The 16,391-nt window shown below is 41.6% G+C and overlaps 1 protein-coding gene across 1 annotated transcript in view; it reads right to left on the bottom strand.

Annotated features, from left to right (window-relative positions):
* Positions 1-10,047: 10,047 nt before the first annotated feature.
* The window catches only part of LOC135462762 (ferrochelatase, mitochondrial-like), a 28,355-nt gene continuing 22,011 nt past the window's right edge, over positions 10,048-16,391 (bottom strand). The window contains exon 11 of the mRNA XM_064740007.1: positions 10,048-16,055. Coding sequence (XP_064596077.1) covers positions 15,861-16,055 — 195 coding nt within the window. The 3' untranslated portion in view covers positions 10,048-15,860. The remainder of the gene's footprint in view (positions 16,056-16,391) is intronic.

The following is a 16,391-nucleotide window of genomic DNA, read 5'->3' as shown; positions in this document are numbered from 1 at the left end:
ATCACTGTATATCTCATATTCACAGTGAGTTATCACATGTGGACACAGACCCCCATTACAACTTCCGTTTTTCGGTTGTAGTTCTGTGTATTTTAGGGTATAAAGTCTTTTTTAGCTCCCAGGAGGCCATGTTTGGTGCACAGGTGCATGCTTGGTATTGAAATGCTGGAAACGGCGTAAACTTTGAGGAGGTATGAGCTTTATTGATGAAAGTTTGAAATTCTGGGCGTGACTTTTTTATGGCTTGTTTCTCACAGGCTGGGCCAGTTATGCACCAGAGCTTATTGGCCACGGAATGTTTGGGAATGCATGGTATTAACAATAACAGGCAGCGCTGCTGCAACCTAGGGCGCTGCCTCGGCCATGGGGAGTATGCATTGTGCATGCTGCATTTAAGACTGAGCAGGTTGGTTACCCCTCATTAAAAATAATAAACAAACAAATGTGTCAGGTTTTGCTCAATTTCTGTATTTATTTATTTATTCATTTCTTTCATAAGCGACAACAGCACTGACAAATTATATACAAAACTGGCGGTTACAAATATCTAGCGTATGTGTGATCTGCTGGGGTGTTGTCCAGTTGTCCCTTGGCATATTCAGTTTTCTCTTCTGGATTTGAAAGCCTGTACTCAATGTGCTCTCGGAGTTTTCTGGCTGTATTGCGGAGTGGTCTCCCCTTAACTGTCTGTTGCTTCTTATAAACCTTTTGTTACTGGCTTACCCTTTCAATCTGTTGTACTGTTTTCTCGCTCCTAGGTGAAATACCGGTACTGGCGCCGACAGCTTGGAGTTTGGCAGCAGTGGACTTGTCCTGGCCATTGTTAAGTCTGTGGATTGTGGACGCCGCCGTTCCCTCCATATTTCTGCTGTAGTTTACATTCTTGGGCAAGGGGACATTGAGTGACCTGTGTGACACTTTTGAATGCTGGTGTTCATCCGGAGGCTGGCGACGGCTGTCTCGCTCAACTTCATGTGCAGTACTTCGGTCAATAGTTTCCTGTCGTTGTCGTCCATGTTGAAAGGGCAGAGTTTACTGGTGGATAAAAACAGGGACCTCTCCCACCAGCTGCTGGTTTCTCCTCCAGAGCAAACCACACTCTTCCTGCGGCACTTGGAACAGTCCCCACCGTAACACCTGGCCGTCGCATCCACAACCCTGGGTAGGTAAGTTTTTATTTTCCTCATGTCACCACCGTGCTCAGACATAAGTTGAGAAAATATCAAACTACACTTGGCTCAACACCTTCTGTGCTTTCTTCCTGGCTTCCCTCGTTCGGCCCTGTCCCTCGAACATGGCATCGCTGAACTTAGCCTGGTTACATTTCTTGAACTGGGATCTGCCTAGGTGAGTGGGGTCTGCTAACCGTTCGACCTCCCACAGTGGTTGGACCAGTCAGATGCCGTCTTCCACTCCATTGGCTGACCTGGAGTCACTGTCCGTGGCTACGTGCTTGGCTAAAACACCTTGTCTCGCCAATCCCTCGCCAATCTCGTTCCCCATATTAACACTCGGACCAGGGAACATGTGGGTTTGTGTTCGCCGTGCACTCCTCGTGTCCTCCAGGGCACTTTACTTGGAAGCCTTTCCCTCTCAGCCAGGACCCATCCCAATACAATCTATTCTTCAGTGCAGTAGAGACAATGTATTGCTTGTCTGTTGATGTCTCCACAGCCAGGGAAATGGCCTGTGAAGCATTCTGGCCTGGTTTCTTGGGGCTTGTTATGGTAATGCTGTTGTAACGAGCATCAGTGGCCAGATTTATTTTGCCGTCATCGTCTCCTCTTTGCCTTTTGTATGCCTTTACCTCTTCCAGCTTATTTGCCATATCATCTCTGTTCAGCTTTGCGATTGCAGATGCGACATGGTTTGCAGTGCGATGCATGCTCGTATGGGTGGCAGGCAAATCGCTGCAAATAGGACTCTGGCTCGGGTGTTTCCCATTGGTGTGTCCTGGAGGCGTACTTGAAGAGCTCGGTTCACCGCTGCAGCTATTTGGCCAGGTCTGTTGCATTCTACCTCTTTGTAGAATTTGTGGCAGCCAGATACATAGTCACAGTCACAGCACTTAAAACTGAACGCCCAGGCTAGACCCCACTTTTTCTCTGCAACTATCTCTAACCTGGGCAGTGGACAGTGGTTTTCGGTCTCACTGTGCTCAAGCATAACTGTGTTCCATATACACATCATTTTCTGTATATCTATGAGTCGCATTCCTTCAGCAGTCCATTCCCGCTCCTGTGTCATCTCAGTCTGATCCAGCCGTGGAATCTACCTTGCAGCGTCTTGGCCACCGTATTCTCTTTGTGTGTTGGTGTGTTCTTACAGACTCCTGATTGGGCTGGAAATCTGTGTCCATCCAGGAACACCCAGGCACAGGATTCAGCATGTCTGTAACTGCTGACAGGTTATTTGAGCACTCCTAGGTCTTTCCAGGTTGACTGTTTCCTCTTTCTGCCTCCCTCCATGGTGTTTTGGGGTAGATTGTTTGCCTTGTTAACTGTCAGACTGGCCAAAGTAGGTGTACTTGGTGGCTGCCTGATTGGAAATGTTAAATTCATGTTTTTCCTCTCTATTTATCTCTTGTAGATGCAAATGTGACACCCTTTGATGTGACTGTGCAGAGTAATAACCTGCTGTGAGACAACAGCAATGGTGCAGGGATGCTTTTGCATGGTGAGCTGGTCATCCAATCAGCAGTCATGGGGGAGCAGGAGGAAGGGGAGGGGTGCCTGGCTGGGTGGTCTTCTAAAGGGTTTCATCATGTAAATCAGTGGGGAACAGGGATACTAGTCTGTTCTTAAGTCCTATCCACTGAAAAAGTGCCTGTGAGCTGGTCTTCATCACCTTGAGGCATTATTCTTGCTTTGATGTTGGTCACAAATGATTGTTCCGAAATTGTGACAATCCACATTGATACCCCCTACCACACCGTCAGTCACATTTTTTTTTACAAATTTTCTCATATTTTGACATTTAATTGTCAGATAAATTGCCTATATTTTGATGTATGCTTTGACATTTTGGGCTTGTAACTTTGGTTTTTAAAGCTGCTCTAAGTAGAAAAATCTTCTTAAAAATGCATATTTTTCTAAATGGTTGCTTTTGAAAAGTCTAAAGTGCTCTGTCAATGTGATTTACTAACTTTTCTTGCAGATAAACATCTTGTCTTTCCAAAGCAGTTGACCTGATGGACATATCTTGAACGGTATAGGCACTGCAAAGCTTCAAAGTTTACCCTTTAGTGTTTTTTTTACCCTGAAAAAAAAGACACATGTCCAAGCCCTAATTTTGCCTGTGAGGTTCAGAAGTGTCAGGAATTATGTGGTGCAAAAATTATTGATTTTGATAACAGTTGGCTGGTGTGATAGGGTACAGACCCCCATTACAACTTCCGTTTTTCGGTTGTAGTTCTGTGTATTTTAGGGTATAAAGTCTCTTTTTTGCTCCCAGGCGGCCATGATTGATGTACAGGTGCATGCTTGGTATTAAAATGTTGGAAACTGTGTAAACTTTGAGGAGGTATGAGCAAATATTGATGAAAGTTTGAAATTCTGGGCGAGGGAACACAAGGTGTGAGGTAGTGATGAGGCTGCTAGTGACGTCTCCTTTGCGTTGCTAGGCACGCCTCCCAGCTGCCGGCATGGAAAGGTCTAGATTTTGACGGTCAACCTATGTCAAGATTTGTATGGCTTGTTTCTCACAGGCTGTGCCAGGTATGCACCAGAGCTTATTGGCCACGGAATGTTTGGGACTGAGCTACAGCGCTAGGCGTTAACATTGTCGCTTATGGGAAATTAATGGGGGTCTGAGGCCATGCGAGTCTGAGACTTTACATGTACGTGGAGATGCTCGGGTACAAGAGAATATGGTCGTGAGATGTGCGAGATTGCTACCATTTATGGATTTACATGAACAGAATAAAACCCTGATTGAGGTGAATTTACAAGAGGCTGTATTTCATCGTTTACGTGTGACCATTTGCCAGCTATCACACTGTCGTCGCACTGCTCTGGTTTTACTCTTTGTGCTGTAAGTCTATCACACTGTCGTCGCTGCTCTGGTTTTACTCTCTGTGCTGTACGTCTTTAATTACATTGTACAAGAGTACGTCATTGTTAGATGTAAGCGAACAAAGCGATGCGTGTGCTTACATGATGCCACAGTGGGGAAATGTGCGCGTGAAAGTGGACACAGCGGAGAAATGTCCGCGGACAAGTGGACACAGCGGGGAAATGTCCGCGGACAAGTGGACACAGCGGGGAAATGTCCGCGGACAAGTGGACACAGTGGGGAAATGAGCGGGTACTAGAGAACACCGTCCTGATGTATCCAGGTACAAGAACACATCTTCCTGATGTGTGAGTGTACAAGAGGACACTATCGTGAAACGTGCGTGTACACGTGACCCTTCCGGCCCCGATAACACAGTTGGTAGAGCTTCGGGGGCAGTAGATCTAGGGTTAACCCTGGGTCAAGTGGACACAGTAGGGAAATGCGCGGGTACGAGTGGATACAGGGGGAAAAGTCTGCGGACAAGTGGACACAGCGGCGAAATGTCCGCGGACAAGTGGACACAGCGGGGACATGTCCGCGGACAAGTGGACACAGCGCGGAAATGTCCGCGGACAAGTGGACACAGCGCGGAAATGTCCGCGGACAAGTGGACACAGCGGGGAAATGTCCGCGGACAAGTGGACACAGCGGGGAAATGTCCGCGGACAAGTGGACACAGCGGGGAAATCTCCGCGGACAAGTGGACACAGCGCGGAAATGTCCGCGGACAAGTGGACACAGAGGGGAAATGCGCGGGTACTAGAGAACACCGTCCTGATGGACGCTATCGTGAAACGTGCGTGTACACGTGACCCTTCCGGCCCCGATAACACAGTTGGTAGAGCTTCGGGGGCAGTAGATCTAGGGTTAACCCTGGGTCGGGCCACACCTAAGGCCTTAAAGAACAGGAAGTTGTAACGTCCTCGCTTGGCGGTCAGCATAAAGGGGATAGTGCAACCACTGGATGACTCGTATCAGTATAATGGCTCGGGCGTGGCAACTTACTTGCCTTCGGTAAGTTGTCTCAGTGAAGCAGCACTAGATGAAAGAGCGCTCCTGCAACAAGGAGGCGCATAACATACTCTCTATGGACCCCTTCGTCATCATATAACTGAAAAATTGTCATCATATAACTGAAAAAAAGCATGATGTTAAATATAAGCGTCAAGTCCGACGTAGGCCGTGAAGGGCGTTCCAAGTCGATAATGGCAAGATCCATTTCCAAAACAATGTTTAACACTAACTCCCAAAGACAAAGGTATGTAAGAAATTATACAAATAAGAAATAAAGCCGGTAACACACAAGAGAGAAGCGGTCATCAGTTTTCAATGATGCCGGGCAGACAATGAATATTCCTGGCATAAATTCTATATCAAAGTTCAAATTCGTAGTCCGTGAATGAGTTCCATGTCAAATAACAAGTATCTCAGTCGCGCTTTAATTGCAACTGTTCATAAAGGCATCATGCTGATGTAAATAGCATGGCTACCTTTACGGCCCCTAGCCCCAGGTTAAGCGGTATTAGATACAGTTTGAAAATGACGAGTGTTACAGATCCTAACCGAACAGATTGTGTTTTAAAAGTAACAGACGATTACGTCTTTCCCGTTAATATGTAAAAATCTCATGCTACAAGAGGCGCCATCTATGATGTTACACATGACATACAAGATAGACGGTTACACTGGGCAACCAGCACCATCTCTGTTGTTAAATACCATGTACGCGATAGATATGTACATAGGGATAACAGCGCCGTCTATGTGGTTGATCACAATGTAGGTCTCCAGAGATTCTGAACGCTCTATCCATACCTGCCAACGAGAGTGTTATACTCATTGTAAAATTTGAGAAACTTAGAATGAAGGCGTTTGATGGAGTATCCTTGACAAACTAGTTTTTGAACTAGCAACTTGTGACGCAGATTAAAGTCATGCCAATTGATGCAAGATCTGACAAATGCTACAAGGCGAGATATGTATACGCCATATGCAGGACCCTTTGGTATATTGCTATCTAAATAAGGATAATTTACAATATCAAAATTGAAATTATCCCTTTTGTCGTAAAGGCGGCGTGAAAGACCTTGTTCGTCTTTGTACAGATATAGATCCAAATAAGATGTACCATCAGGACTATCTGTTGTCTCCTTTAAATCCAATGAAGGCGGATAGATTTCCTTCACCGCTTCAGCAATATGGGGATTATTTAACGCCAGTAGATCATCAGTATACCGTTTGGTAAATGAAAAGGATCGAGCTTTAAAGATATTACTTTAAAGTAATTTCTGCATATAGTCGTATTCATATGAAAACAGGTATAGGTCTGCCAAAAGAGGCGCACAATTGGTACCCATTGGAATACCTATGCACTGTTGGTAAATAGTATCTCCGAATTTCACATAGATGTTATTAATGAGAAATTCAAGGAATTCAATAAATAATGTAACATCCCATGAGTGGTAACCTTTATATGGAGTAGAACTAAAGAAAGCCTTATTGCTTCTGACGTTAATGTAACGGTGACCTGTTTTAGTAAATACCGAGACAATTAACGACGATATTCTTTCAATAAGATCTTTGTGAGGAATCGTAGTATAGAGAGTAGAGAAATCTCATGTGGATACGTCTTTGTACGGTATATGCATATGAGCATCGAGTTCTCCTGCAAGACGTTTGGGGTTGTTAAGAATCCACATGCAGTTGACACCTGAATATTTTGTTATGGCACAATACTTATTCCAAAATGACTTTACTTCTTGTAACGCTCTCGTGAGTAGGGTTGACAAGAGTTTGGCGGTACAGCTTCTTGAAACTGCAATAAATCGAGCCATGTATGGGGATTTATGCATTTTAGGAATCCAGTAAAGTTGTGGTATTTCTGTGTGATGGGTAGGTATATTTATGCGGCTTTCTTTAAGAAAAGTTTTGTGTTTGTTAAATAGTTCCTCCAGAGTACATGTAGTAGCAGAATACGTCGATGTTGTTGAAGATGCACATAGCTCTTGAACAAGAATTTGATTGTAATAATTCTTGCAAATAAAGATGACATTATTAGGAGCCTTGTCTGCTACAGTGATGACAAATTTACTATGAAGGTCAGCGAGTGTTTCCTGCACAGTGGGATCCTTCAGAACCTGTTTAACTTTAGGTAGAGCATCAATGTCTAGACGGTGTACAGTTAAACTAACTTTCTTTTTGACAATCTCAAGCCAATCGTTAAGTACCGAAGAATCCACTTTCTCCCGTTTTGACCATTTTTTAACATACTCAAGTGCCGAGATGATATTTTTTTGTTTGATCGAATGTTGACATTACTCTTTTCTCTATACTTAGGACCCCTCATAAAGAGATTCCTTAGACCATGATTCTTAATAATATTAAGGTCACCAGTCAAGACATGTTTGCATTTGTTGTAGGTAAAAACTGAGGATTCACAATCACAGTTATAGCCGCCAGAAGTATACGTCATCAAATCGAACTCCTTGATGGCCTGGGAATAATTGAAAATTTTGGAATCGATAGGCTTTGTATACTCATAGGATATGCAAGGTGGCTCTTGGATATTGAAATAATTAGGCACAGCACTACGAGCATCAGGTTCATTAAAGATGCGTGGTAGGTTAATTAACTCAAGGCCACTCTCTAAATACTTTATCTTCAGAAAGAGCCGATCGTGTTGAGTTTCAATTGCAGTTACAGGGCGATACAATCGAAAATACGATATGTCTTGATACAGACGTACAAGGTGAGGTGGAACATTAAAATTGTGTATGTTATTGGATACGTCTTGAACGACCTGTTTTAGCAAGTTCAATGGCAGTGTATATAATACTGTGCGTAGAGCATGCATGCTATTGGTGTCATACGACAATCCGACTAAATAGCTAACGGTAACGTGTTTGTGAATCATGTTTCTGTTGAACTTTCTCCTACCATGACTGCGAGGCCTACGTTTATGGTATTTGAATAAATTTGTTACGATGGAGTCATATGGTTGGCTAGATGTTACATTGCTGATTCCCATAACGTTATCACTCAACCCATATGGAAAGACTGAACCAATCTCTAGCATCCAGAAAAGCTCAGGGTCACGGATTTTACGTTCAAATTCGACATCAGTCTCATTTGTTGATGGATAAACCTATTCTATTATTTGAATGCTGAAATGGTCCCAGTCATGGTCGGAGGCAGAGAAATGCTTATATCCTGTTAGTTTAATAGAATCTTTATGATGAATTAATAAAATATATGTGTTATATTTAGCAGAATTATCTGTTACAGTAGTAGAATACATTCTCACATCACTCAGATGACAGTCTGTGGAAATTAAAAGATTTATTTTTTTTAGTGTTTCTACATCGTTAGAAAACATGTTGCAGCGAATCACCCGCATGTACCTTGAAGCGGAAGCCATCTACTTACTAGATTATCATTTAATTCATTTATTTATTCTGACTGGTGTTTTATGCTGTATTCTAGAATATTTCACTTATACAACGGCGGCCAACGACGGAAACCCACGACCATCCGATTATCATTTAACGCTATGCTCGAGAACTTTTACGTCTTATGGGTCAGTTTTATGGGTAGAAGATACCGGCATAAACTGGTACCTTTACTGACGAATTTTCCCCACACCTTGGTCAAGCTCGGCGACAATCGGTCTTTATCGATGTGCAAAAACGGCCAGAGGAGCGTCGCCTCTCTCTTATTGTCACCCAGACCCAACGAACAATGTGAGCGGGATATACTATATTACTATGGGACTAATCAATGCTGACAGGCCAGTAAAATTTTATTTATTTATTTGATTGGTGTTTTACGCCATACTCAAGAATATTTCACTTATACGACGGCGGCCAGCATTATGGTAGGAGGAAACCGGACAGAGCCCGGGGGAACTCACGACCATCTGCAGGTTGCTGAAGGACCTTCCCACGTACGGCTGGAGAGGAAACCATCACGAGTTGCAGTACAATTCTACAGAAAAGAAAACAAAGTGGTGACCTGGAAATATTGAATAGCTCTTTACACCGAATCGCTCATATGTTTAAGGCCGTGGGTCGCTGCAACTACTTACATATACCAGGCCTCTGGCCAATGAAGTGTGGCGTTGCGGCTTCAGGTCAATAGGTTGGTCTGTTATCTAGCGTTGGTTTACTCCTGCCACTCGGGTTTATTCCACTGATAACGCTGACCGCCGTCATATAAGTGAAAAATTCCTGAGGACGGTGTTGATCACCAGTAAATCAATCAGTTGGAAGTTAGTGATCAGCTTGAAATTAATTCAGTGAGAACAACGCAATGTTATTCTCTTGTAACATGTAAAACTTATGGGCGGATTGGGTTGGTTTCCGAACGTGGCCTTAGGGCTCGCGTACTCGACGAGTGAGCGAGTGCTTAGGGTTAAGCGTCGTACTTTACAACTGTCCAGTCATATGACGACGAAGGAGCCCTAGGGAGTGCATGTAATGTGCCTCCTTGTTGCAGTACGGATTTCTACTGCTCTCTTATCTAGCGGCGCTTCACTGAGACGACTTACCGACGGCAAGTAAGCCGTCCCGCCCGAGCCATTATACTGATACGGGTTGTACCGTCCCCTTAATGCAAATCGCCAAGTCTTTTATGGTCTAAATGTGTGACCCAACCAAGGATTGACCGTGGAACTACTGCTCCCGAAGTGGACGCTCTACTAGCGTACTCAATGAATTTCACTATTCATCTCAAAGACGTTTCCAAGACATATGCAAATCGGACCCACGAACTCACAGAAAAGGTGATCACTATATATTTAGGGATTTTTCAGGAGGTAGGTTGGAAGGATAAAAGCTGCGAAGCACCCCACCATCCTCCGCCTAAAAAAAAATAACATCATCTCTCTTTCCGTACAGCTGCTCACGGCAGCTGAACATCTCCGCCTTCTCGTAAAGCTGCTTAACGTAGCTGAACAGAAGAACAGACAACAATACGTTAATTAAATCAGTTGTTTAATTGCAAAAATACGATGCTGATCTAGAATAGATACCTGTACCTATACCATGTCAACTGTTAGCTTACATGTTGACAAATTCTCCAACAGAAAGTTTACACTTTTTAATGAAAAAATCGTGAGATTTTATAAGTCAAATGAAAAGCCATAATTTTTCTAAAATTTGGAAGATTGACAAAACAAGCAGATGAACGCCGAGACAAAGGAGAACGTGGCCTACATACACACTATGCTCCTGAATTTTTCATCATGCCAAGAGAAGAAGTCACACACGAGAAAAGTCTAAAACAAATCTTTTCAAAATAGAACTTTAGATAGTAGCTGATTTACCGGCTGTTATCTGACCATAGTTGTGTATTTAGTTATTTGATAAGTGTTTTATTCGGTGTACAAGAATATTTCACTTATATACGACAACGGTCATTATTATTGTGGGATAAAAACCCTGCACAACCCCAGAGAAAATCCCACGACCACCCACAGGCTGCTGCCAGACCATACCACACACGTCCAGGGAGTAAACCAGCATGAGCTGGACTTGAATTCACAGGGATCGCAGTTGTGAGATGTTCACAGGTCGTCGTGCTGCGCTACGCTAGCGCGCTGATCATTCGGTTTCGCGCATTCCCTTATTTATAGTAAAGGAGGTATAAGTACATGTAGAGTTATAAGTATTAACATTAACCCATTACCTGTTATCCAGCCAACATATTTACATACACACTCAAAATTAAGCTGTTTAAACTGAGAGAATTCTACATTGTCCAAGTGATGGTAGAACATATGTTACAGTGAATACTTGCTCCGTTAGTTAACAGAATTGTTTTCTCAGTATACTAAGGTGTCCATAAGATATAATGTTATAGTAACGTAATACATTCTAGCATCACTAAAACGTAGAATTACATGTACCTTCAGTTCAACAGAATAGTTTTCAGGTTGTACATGTGGGCGTTGTATGGTTACACAGGGCGTCACTGCTACGCAGGGCCACACGGCTACACAAACCTATATTAAACCTACTTAATTGAATGCTTTATTTACAGAGGATTGCCCAAAGCCAGTGTCCACGAGGGGTTTTCCTCAATAAGATTTTTTACATTTAATTACATTTGAAAATGGTGTTTTGAAAATATTATCTGCTAACTTACAATTATATAGTAATAAAATAGAATGAAGTGAAAACCTATATCCACAGCTTTGAAAGTACCATATATTTTTTTATCCAATGCGAGTATTTTATATTCTGACCTTACAGCCATCTAAAACCTACATATACGACGTCACATTTATATTTGGCACAGTCGTCCGACCGCTATGTATACCTAATATATATAACAAGGTACATAACTTCAGAGCCTAGGACAGAAGATCCATCCTCACATAACTGGACACAAAACATGGAAAAATAGTCCAATCTCACCCAAACGACTAAAACTTAATGAGTCAGCTTTCAAACGAACGTTGTTTGGTTGAGATTGGACTATTTTTCCGGGTTTTATGAGTAGTTATAAAAGTTAAAAGTCGTGTCTTCTGTTCCAGGCATTGGTACCTTGGTTTATATATTAGGTATAAACAGCGTTCGGACGATTCTGCCAACTATGGCCAGATTTAGCATATTTCTCCTTATTCTCAACTTGAATTTGATTAACTTTTTTCAGCCAGATTTGTACTCGGGACTGAGATGCCATTTCTAACAGAAATTCTCTGAAGACTAACAAAATGTAGCAAATATCAAGTATTACAGACCAAAAATGAAAATAATATTGTACATACAGACAATAAAATCTAGGGCCAGATGCATTCAATTTATTTATTTGATTGGTGTTTTACGCCGTACTCAAGAATATTTCACTTTCAAGACGGCGGCCAGCATTATGGTGAGAGGACACCCACGACCATAAGCAGGTTGTTGGCAGACCTTCCCACGTACGGCCGATGAGGAAGCCAGCATGAGCTGGACTTGAACTCACAGCGACCACATTGTTGAGAGTCTCCTGGGTCACTGCGCTGCGCTGACGCGCTAACCAGCTGAGCTGTTACCATTCGAGATATTTCACTTATGCCGGTCAGTAACACTTAAATGACCCTTCTTGCTGGATTACAACTCAAACATAACAACAATGCATATAACAATCTGTGTTAAGTCAAATACGGCAATATTACATTTGATATTTTAATTCGGTATGACCAGATATTGGAAGAGCAATATCCCTTCAAGAAACAGCCGTCATCTCAAATCACACAGAAAAAAAGTTCGATAACTCTCACTCACCAATGGCAACAGTAACCACACTGAATTGTTTGCCCTTTGACAACTTAGAAGCTGCATGTAACCAAATAACTTTTTTCCCGATGCGATTCACTGATTAAACACGCTTTTATTCAATCGCTACGTGCAGGTGGAAAAACTGAAGCTGATGGAACACCTTAAATTTTCCAAGTATTAGAGCGCAGTAGTGTGGTATTTTCCTCCAGCCGCCAGAGCCATACATGTACCGGCGGCCAACCTCGCGTCTATGTCTGACATATTGACACACCAAGTCGAAACCCATGACAGAAAACATATCAACATTTCTTGTTTCGCCGGGTTTTGTTGATAAACTGTAAGCTGTATCTGAGGCAGTATTATGAATAAAACAGGCCTCAAGTATCACTGCTCTGTGCAAAACCACAAGTGGCATGAGAGACTGCTGAGGTCTTTTTCCTTCACTGTAAGCTGTGCTAATGCATGTACATATATATATATATGGTCAGTACAACCCACTGTAATTAACCAAAAAACACATTCCTTATTTATCCTTAAATGTTAATTAAAATCTCAATCAGGATAGAGTACGACAATGTACAAACTTTTCCGAGGAATTTGTTAACCGGTGGATTTTACTTATTTATTTGATTGATGTTTAACGCCATGCTCAAGAATATTTCACTTATATAACGGCAGCCAGCATAATGGTGGGAGGAACCTGGCACAGCCATACTGCTCATACAGGTTCTATTACAACCTTTATCATTCTCTCCCCTACTTACTGGCATCAACAGCAAAAGAGTTTAACTCTAAAATGATCAAGGTATCATAAGTGGGCCTATATGCGTATATATCTCAATGCTAATACACAAATGTCACTGCCACCACAGTGTCAACTACGAAACTGTGGCTGGGTATTTACAGATCTACGAAACTGTGGCTTGATATGTACATAATGATCAATCCCACTATCAATGTCTTTTATTTATTTTCGACCAACATCATTGTGGGTCGAAAACAGGCAGAGCAACGAAGGAAACCCACGACCATCCCCAGGTTGCTGACAGGCCTTCCCATATACGACCTGACAGGAAGCTAGCAAGACCAACTGGACTTACAGAGATCACACTGGTGACAGGCTCCAGTCATTATGCTGGGTTAGCGCTTTAAACCCCATCTCCCACGAGGAATCTCTTTTGGGTACATGAAGGACAAGTACCACTAAAATCTGCCAACTTCAAACTGGCTATCCGGCTGAAGTGAAAAATCACCTCACTGTAGCCTATCTTGTGTTAGCACCTGGCTCACTATCATCTGCAGACCGCTGCAAAATCTCAAACAAGCTTAATACTCAACGCACACATATATTGAACATTTCCACACAAGAGCAGAAAATTAGCACCATATCTTTCTTGCATTTATGTCCTAAGATGTGTACCTATGAACAAGAAGTCTGAAAGTGTGTAAGAAGTCAAGAAGTGTTCGAGTATGTCAGAAAGCACATAACAAGGAATACAGTGTGTGAAAAGTCATGAGGTGTTTGAGAAGATAGAAGTGTGTAAAAAGTCTGAAAGTGTGTAAGAAGTCCAAAAGTGTGTAAGAAGTCAGAAAGTACATAAGAAGTCAGAAAGTGTTCAGGTATGTCAGAAACTGTGTAACAGGGAATAAAGTGTGTGAAAAGTCATGAAGTGTTTGGGAAGTCAGAAATTGTGTGAGAAGATAGAAGAGTGTAACAAAAATAAGAAAGTGTAAAAAAAGTCAGAATTCATTAAAAGTCAAAAAATGTGTAAGAAGTATGAATGCGTGTTCAGACACAGTTATGCAGTGTTAAAAAATAGAAGTCAAAGAGTGTTAGAGAGAAGGCAGAAAGTGTGCGAGTGAACAGTCTGAAAATGTTTGTTGTACCATTTTTGTTTTTAAGGATTATTCTTTCTGTGTCTAACTTGTATTGTGTTATTAGTCATGTACATTAACACAATGTGTTGGAAGCGAAAGGTTAAAACACTTTGTGGTCTGTGAAGTTACACGTTACATACTGTCCGTCACAGAGAGAAAAGTAACACTTGTGAAGGAAAGTAAATTACTGCTAAAATGAGACAAAAATAATTTTAGATTTTGAAGAAAAGCAGAGCACTATGCTTTGAGCACAGATGTAAATGCATTTTCTGACATTCCTTTATAAGAATGCAATATCACATTATCTACATTATCAATTAATGTAGATTAAAATGTCAAAAGAATCTTGAACTCCAAGATGTACATATTTGCTGAATATGAACCACAAGATGAACTTGTGATGAGCTTGAACCAGCTGAACATGTGTTGAACTTGAACAAGCTGAACTTGAACAAGGTGAATACGTGTTGAACTTGGACAAGCTAAACATGTGTTGAACTTGAACAAGCTGAACATGTATTGAACAAGCTGAACTTGTGTTGAACAAGCTGAAGATGTGTTGAACCAGAATAAGCTGAAGATATGTTGAACTTCAACAAGCTGAACATGTATTGAACAAGCTGAACTTGTGTTGAACTTGAACAAGCTGAACATGTATTGAACAAGTTGAACATGTGTTGAGCTTGAACAAGTTGAACATGTGTTGAACTTCAACAAGCAGAACATGTGCTGAATTTGAACAAGCTGAACATGTATTGAACAATCTGAACATGTGTTGAACTTGAAGAAGCTGAACATGTGTTGAACATGAAGTAAGCTGAACATGTGTTGAACTTCAACAAGGTAGACACATGTTGAACAAACTGAACTTGTGTTGAACTTGGACAAGCTGAACTTGTGTTGAACTCGAACAAGCTGAACATGTGTTGAACAAGCTGAACTTGAACAAGCTGAACATGTGTTGAACTTGAACAAGCTGACCATGTGTTGAACTTGAACAAGCTGACCATGTGTTGAACTTGAACAAGCTGAACATGTGTTGAACTTGAACAACCAGAACATGTGTTGAGCTTGAACAAGCTGAACATGTGTTGAACTTGAACAAGCTGAACATGTGTTGAACAAACTGAACTTGTGTTGAACTTGGACAAGCTGAACTTGTGTTGAACTCGAACAAGCTGAACATGTGTTGAACTTGAACAAGCTGAACATATTAAAGCATATCAAACAAGCAAAACTACACGAAAAATTTTTATACATATTAAAATGTGTATGTCAACAAATAACAATACTCCAATCAGTCATTATGCCATAGCCTTAATATTACAACCCTACACAAGCATCAGTCTTATGTTACTGGTGTGACTCTTAACTCAGAGACAGAAATACACAGGACATCACCTTACATGTAGGTCCACTTGTACACACATGTGAATACATGAATACACACATGTGAATACATGAATACACACATGTGAATACAGAATATCATGACACATGCCTTGTGTGAAAAACAAAAAACTGCTCAGGGTCAGAATTTCAGGTTTTCACCACAACATCAACATCACTCACCTAAAAAAAATTCTTAACAGGGAAAAATTCTCAACAAAAAAAATTTAAAAAAATAAAATTTTTTTTTTTAAAAATGCTACTGGAGATTCACGTTCACGCAGTTCCCTTGGCGGTTTTTAGTGCTGATGCAGAGCGCTCCCTCAGGTTGTCGAGCAGTGGTTGTTGTTCTGCGAAGAAGTCTTTGGTCTGTGCACACACCTGGTTGACACACATAGGACATCTGAGGGACAGCTGGTTAGGACAGGCCACATTAGTGTCCAGGTGAGTCTTGACAATGTCGGCCAGAGCCTGACAAGCAAAGCATATCAAATACAGTACTTCACTTAAAACATGGCTACGTGCACAGATATACTTTTCCAGATTTCCTTACTGGTCCATTAGCTGTAGAATGGGCTGTTGAGGTTTGTTTGGAAGGTAGACAGGTAGGATTGTAATATTGTTGGAAAGAGAAGTACAAAAAAAAAAATTAAGGTTCTGCACCAACAATAACACTTTGATCTTTATTTGCCTTTTTGGGCAAAAAATCTGTTTTTTTGGATGAATAGAATATGTATACATGCAAGATTCATAGCAGACTGATTGACTGTCACAAGTGTAACAGGGCAGTCAGAGATGTCACAAGTG

The sequence above is a fragment of the Liolophura sinensis genome, chromosome 2 (assembly GCF_032854445.1).
Source record: "Liolophura sinensis isolate JHLJ2023 chromosome 2, CUHK_Ljap_v2, whole genome shotgun sequence".
Classification (NCBI taxonomy): Eukaryota; Metazoa; Mollusca; class Polyplacophora; order Chitonida; family Chitonidae; genus Liolophura; species Liolophura sinensis.
The sequence above is the reverse complement of the archived record's forward strand: the minus strand, read 5'-3'. Positions and strand labels throughout refer to the sequence as shown.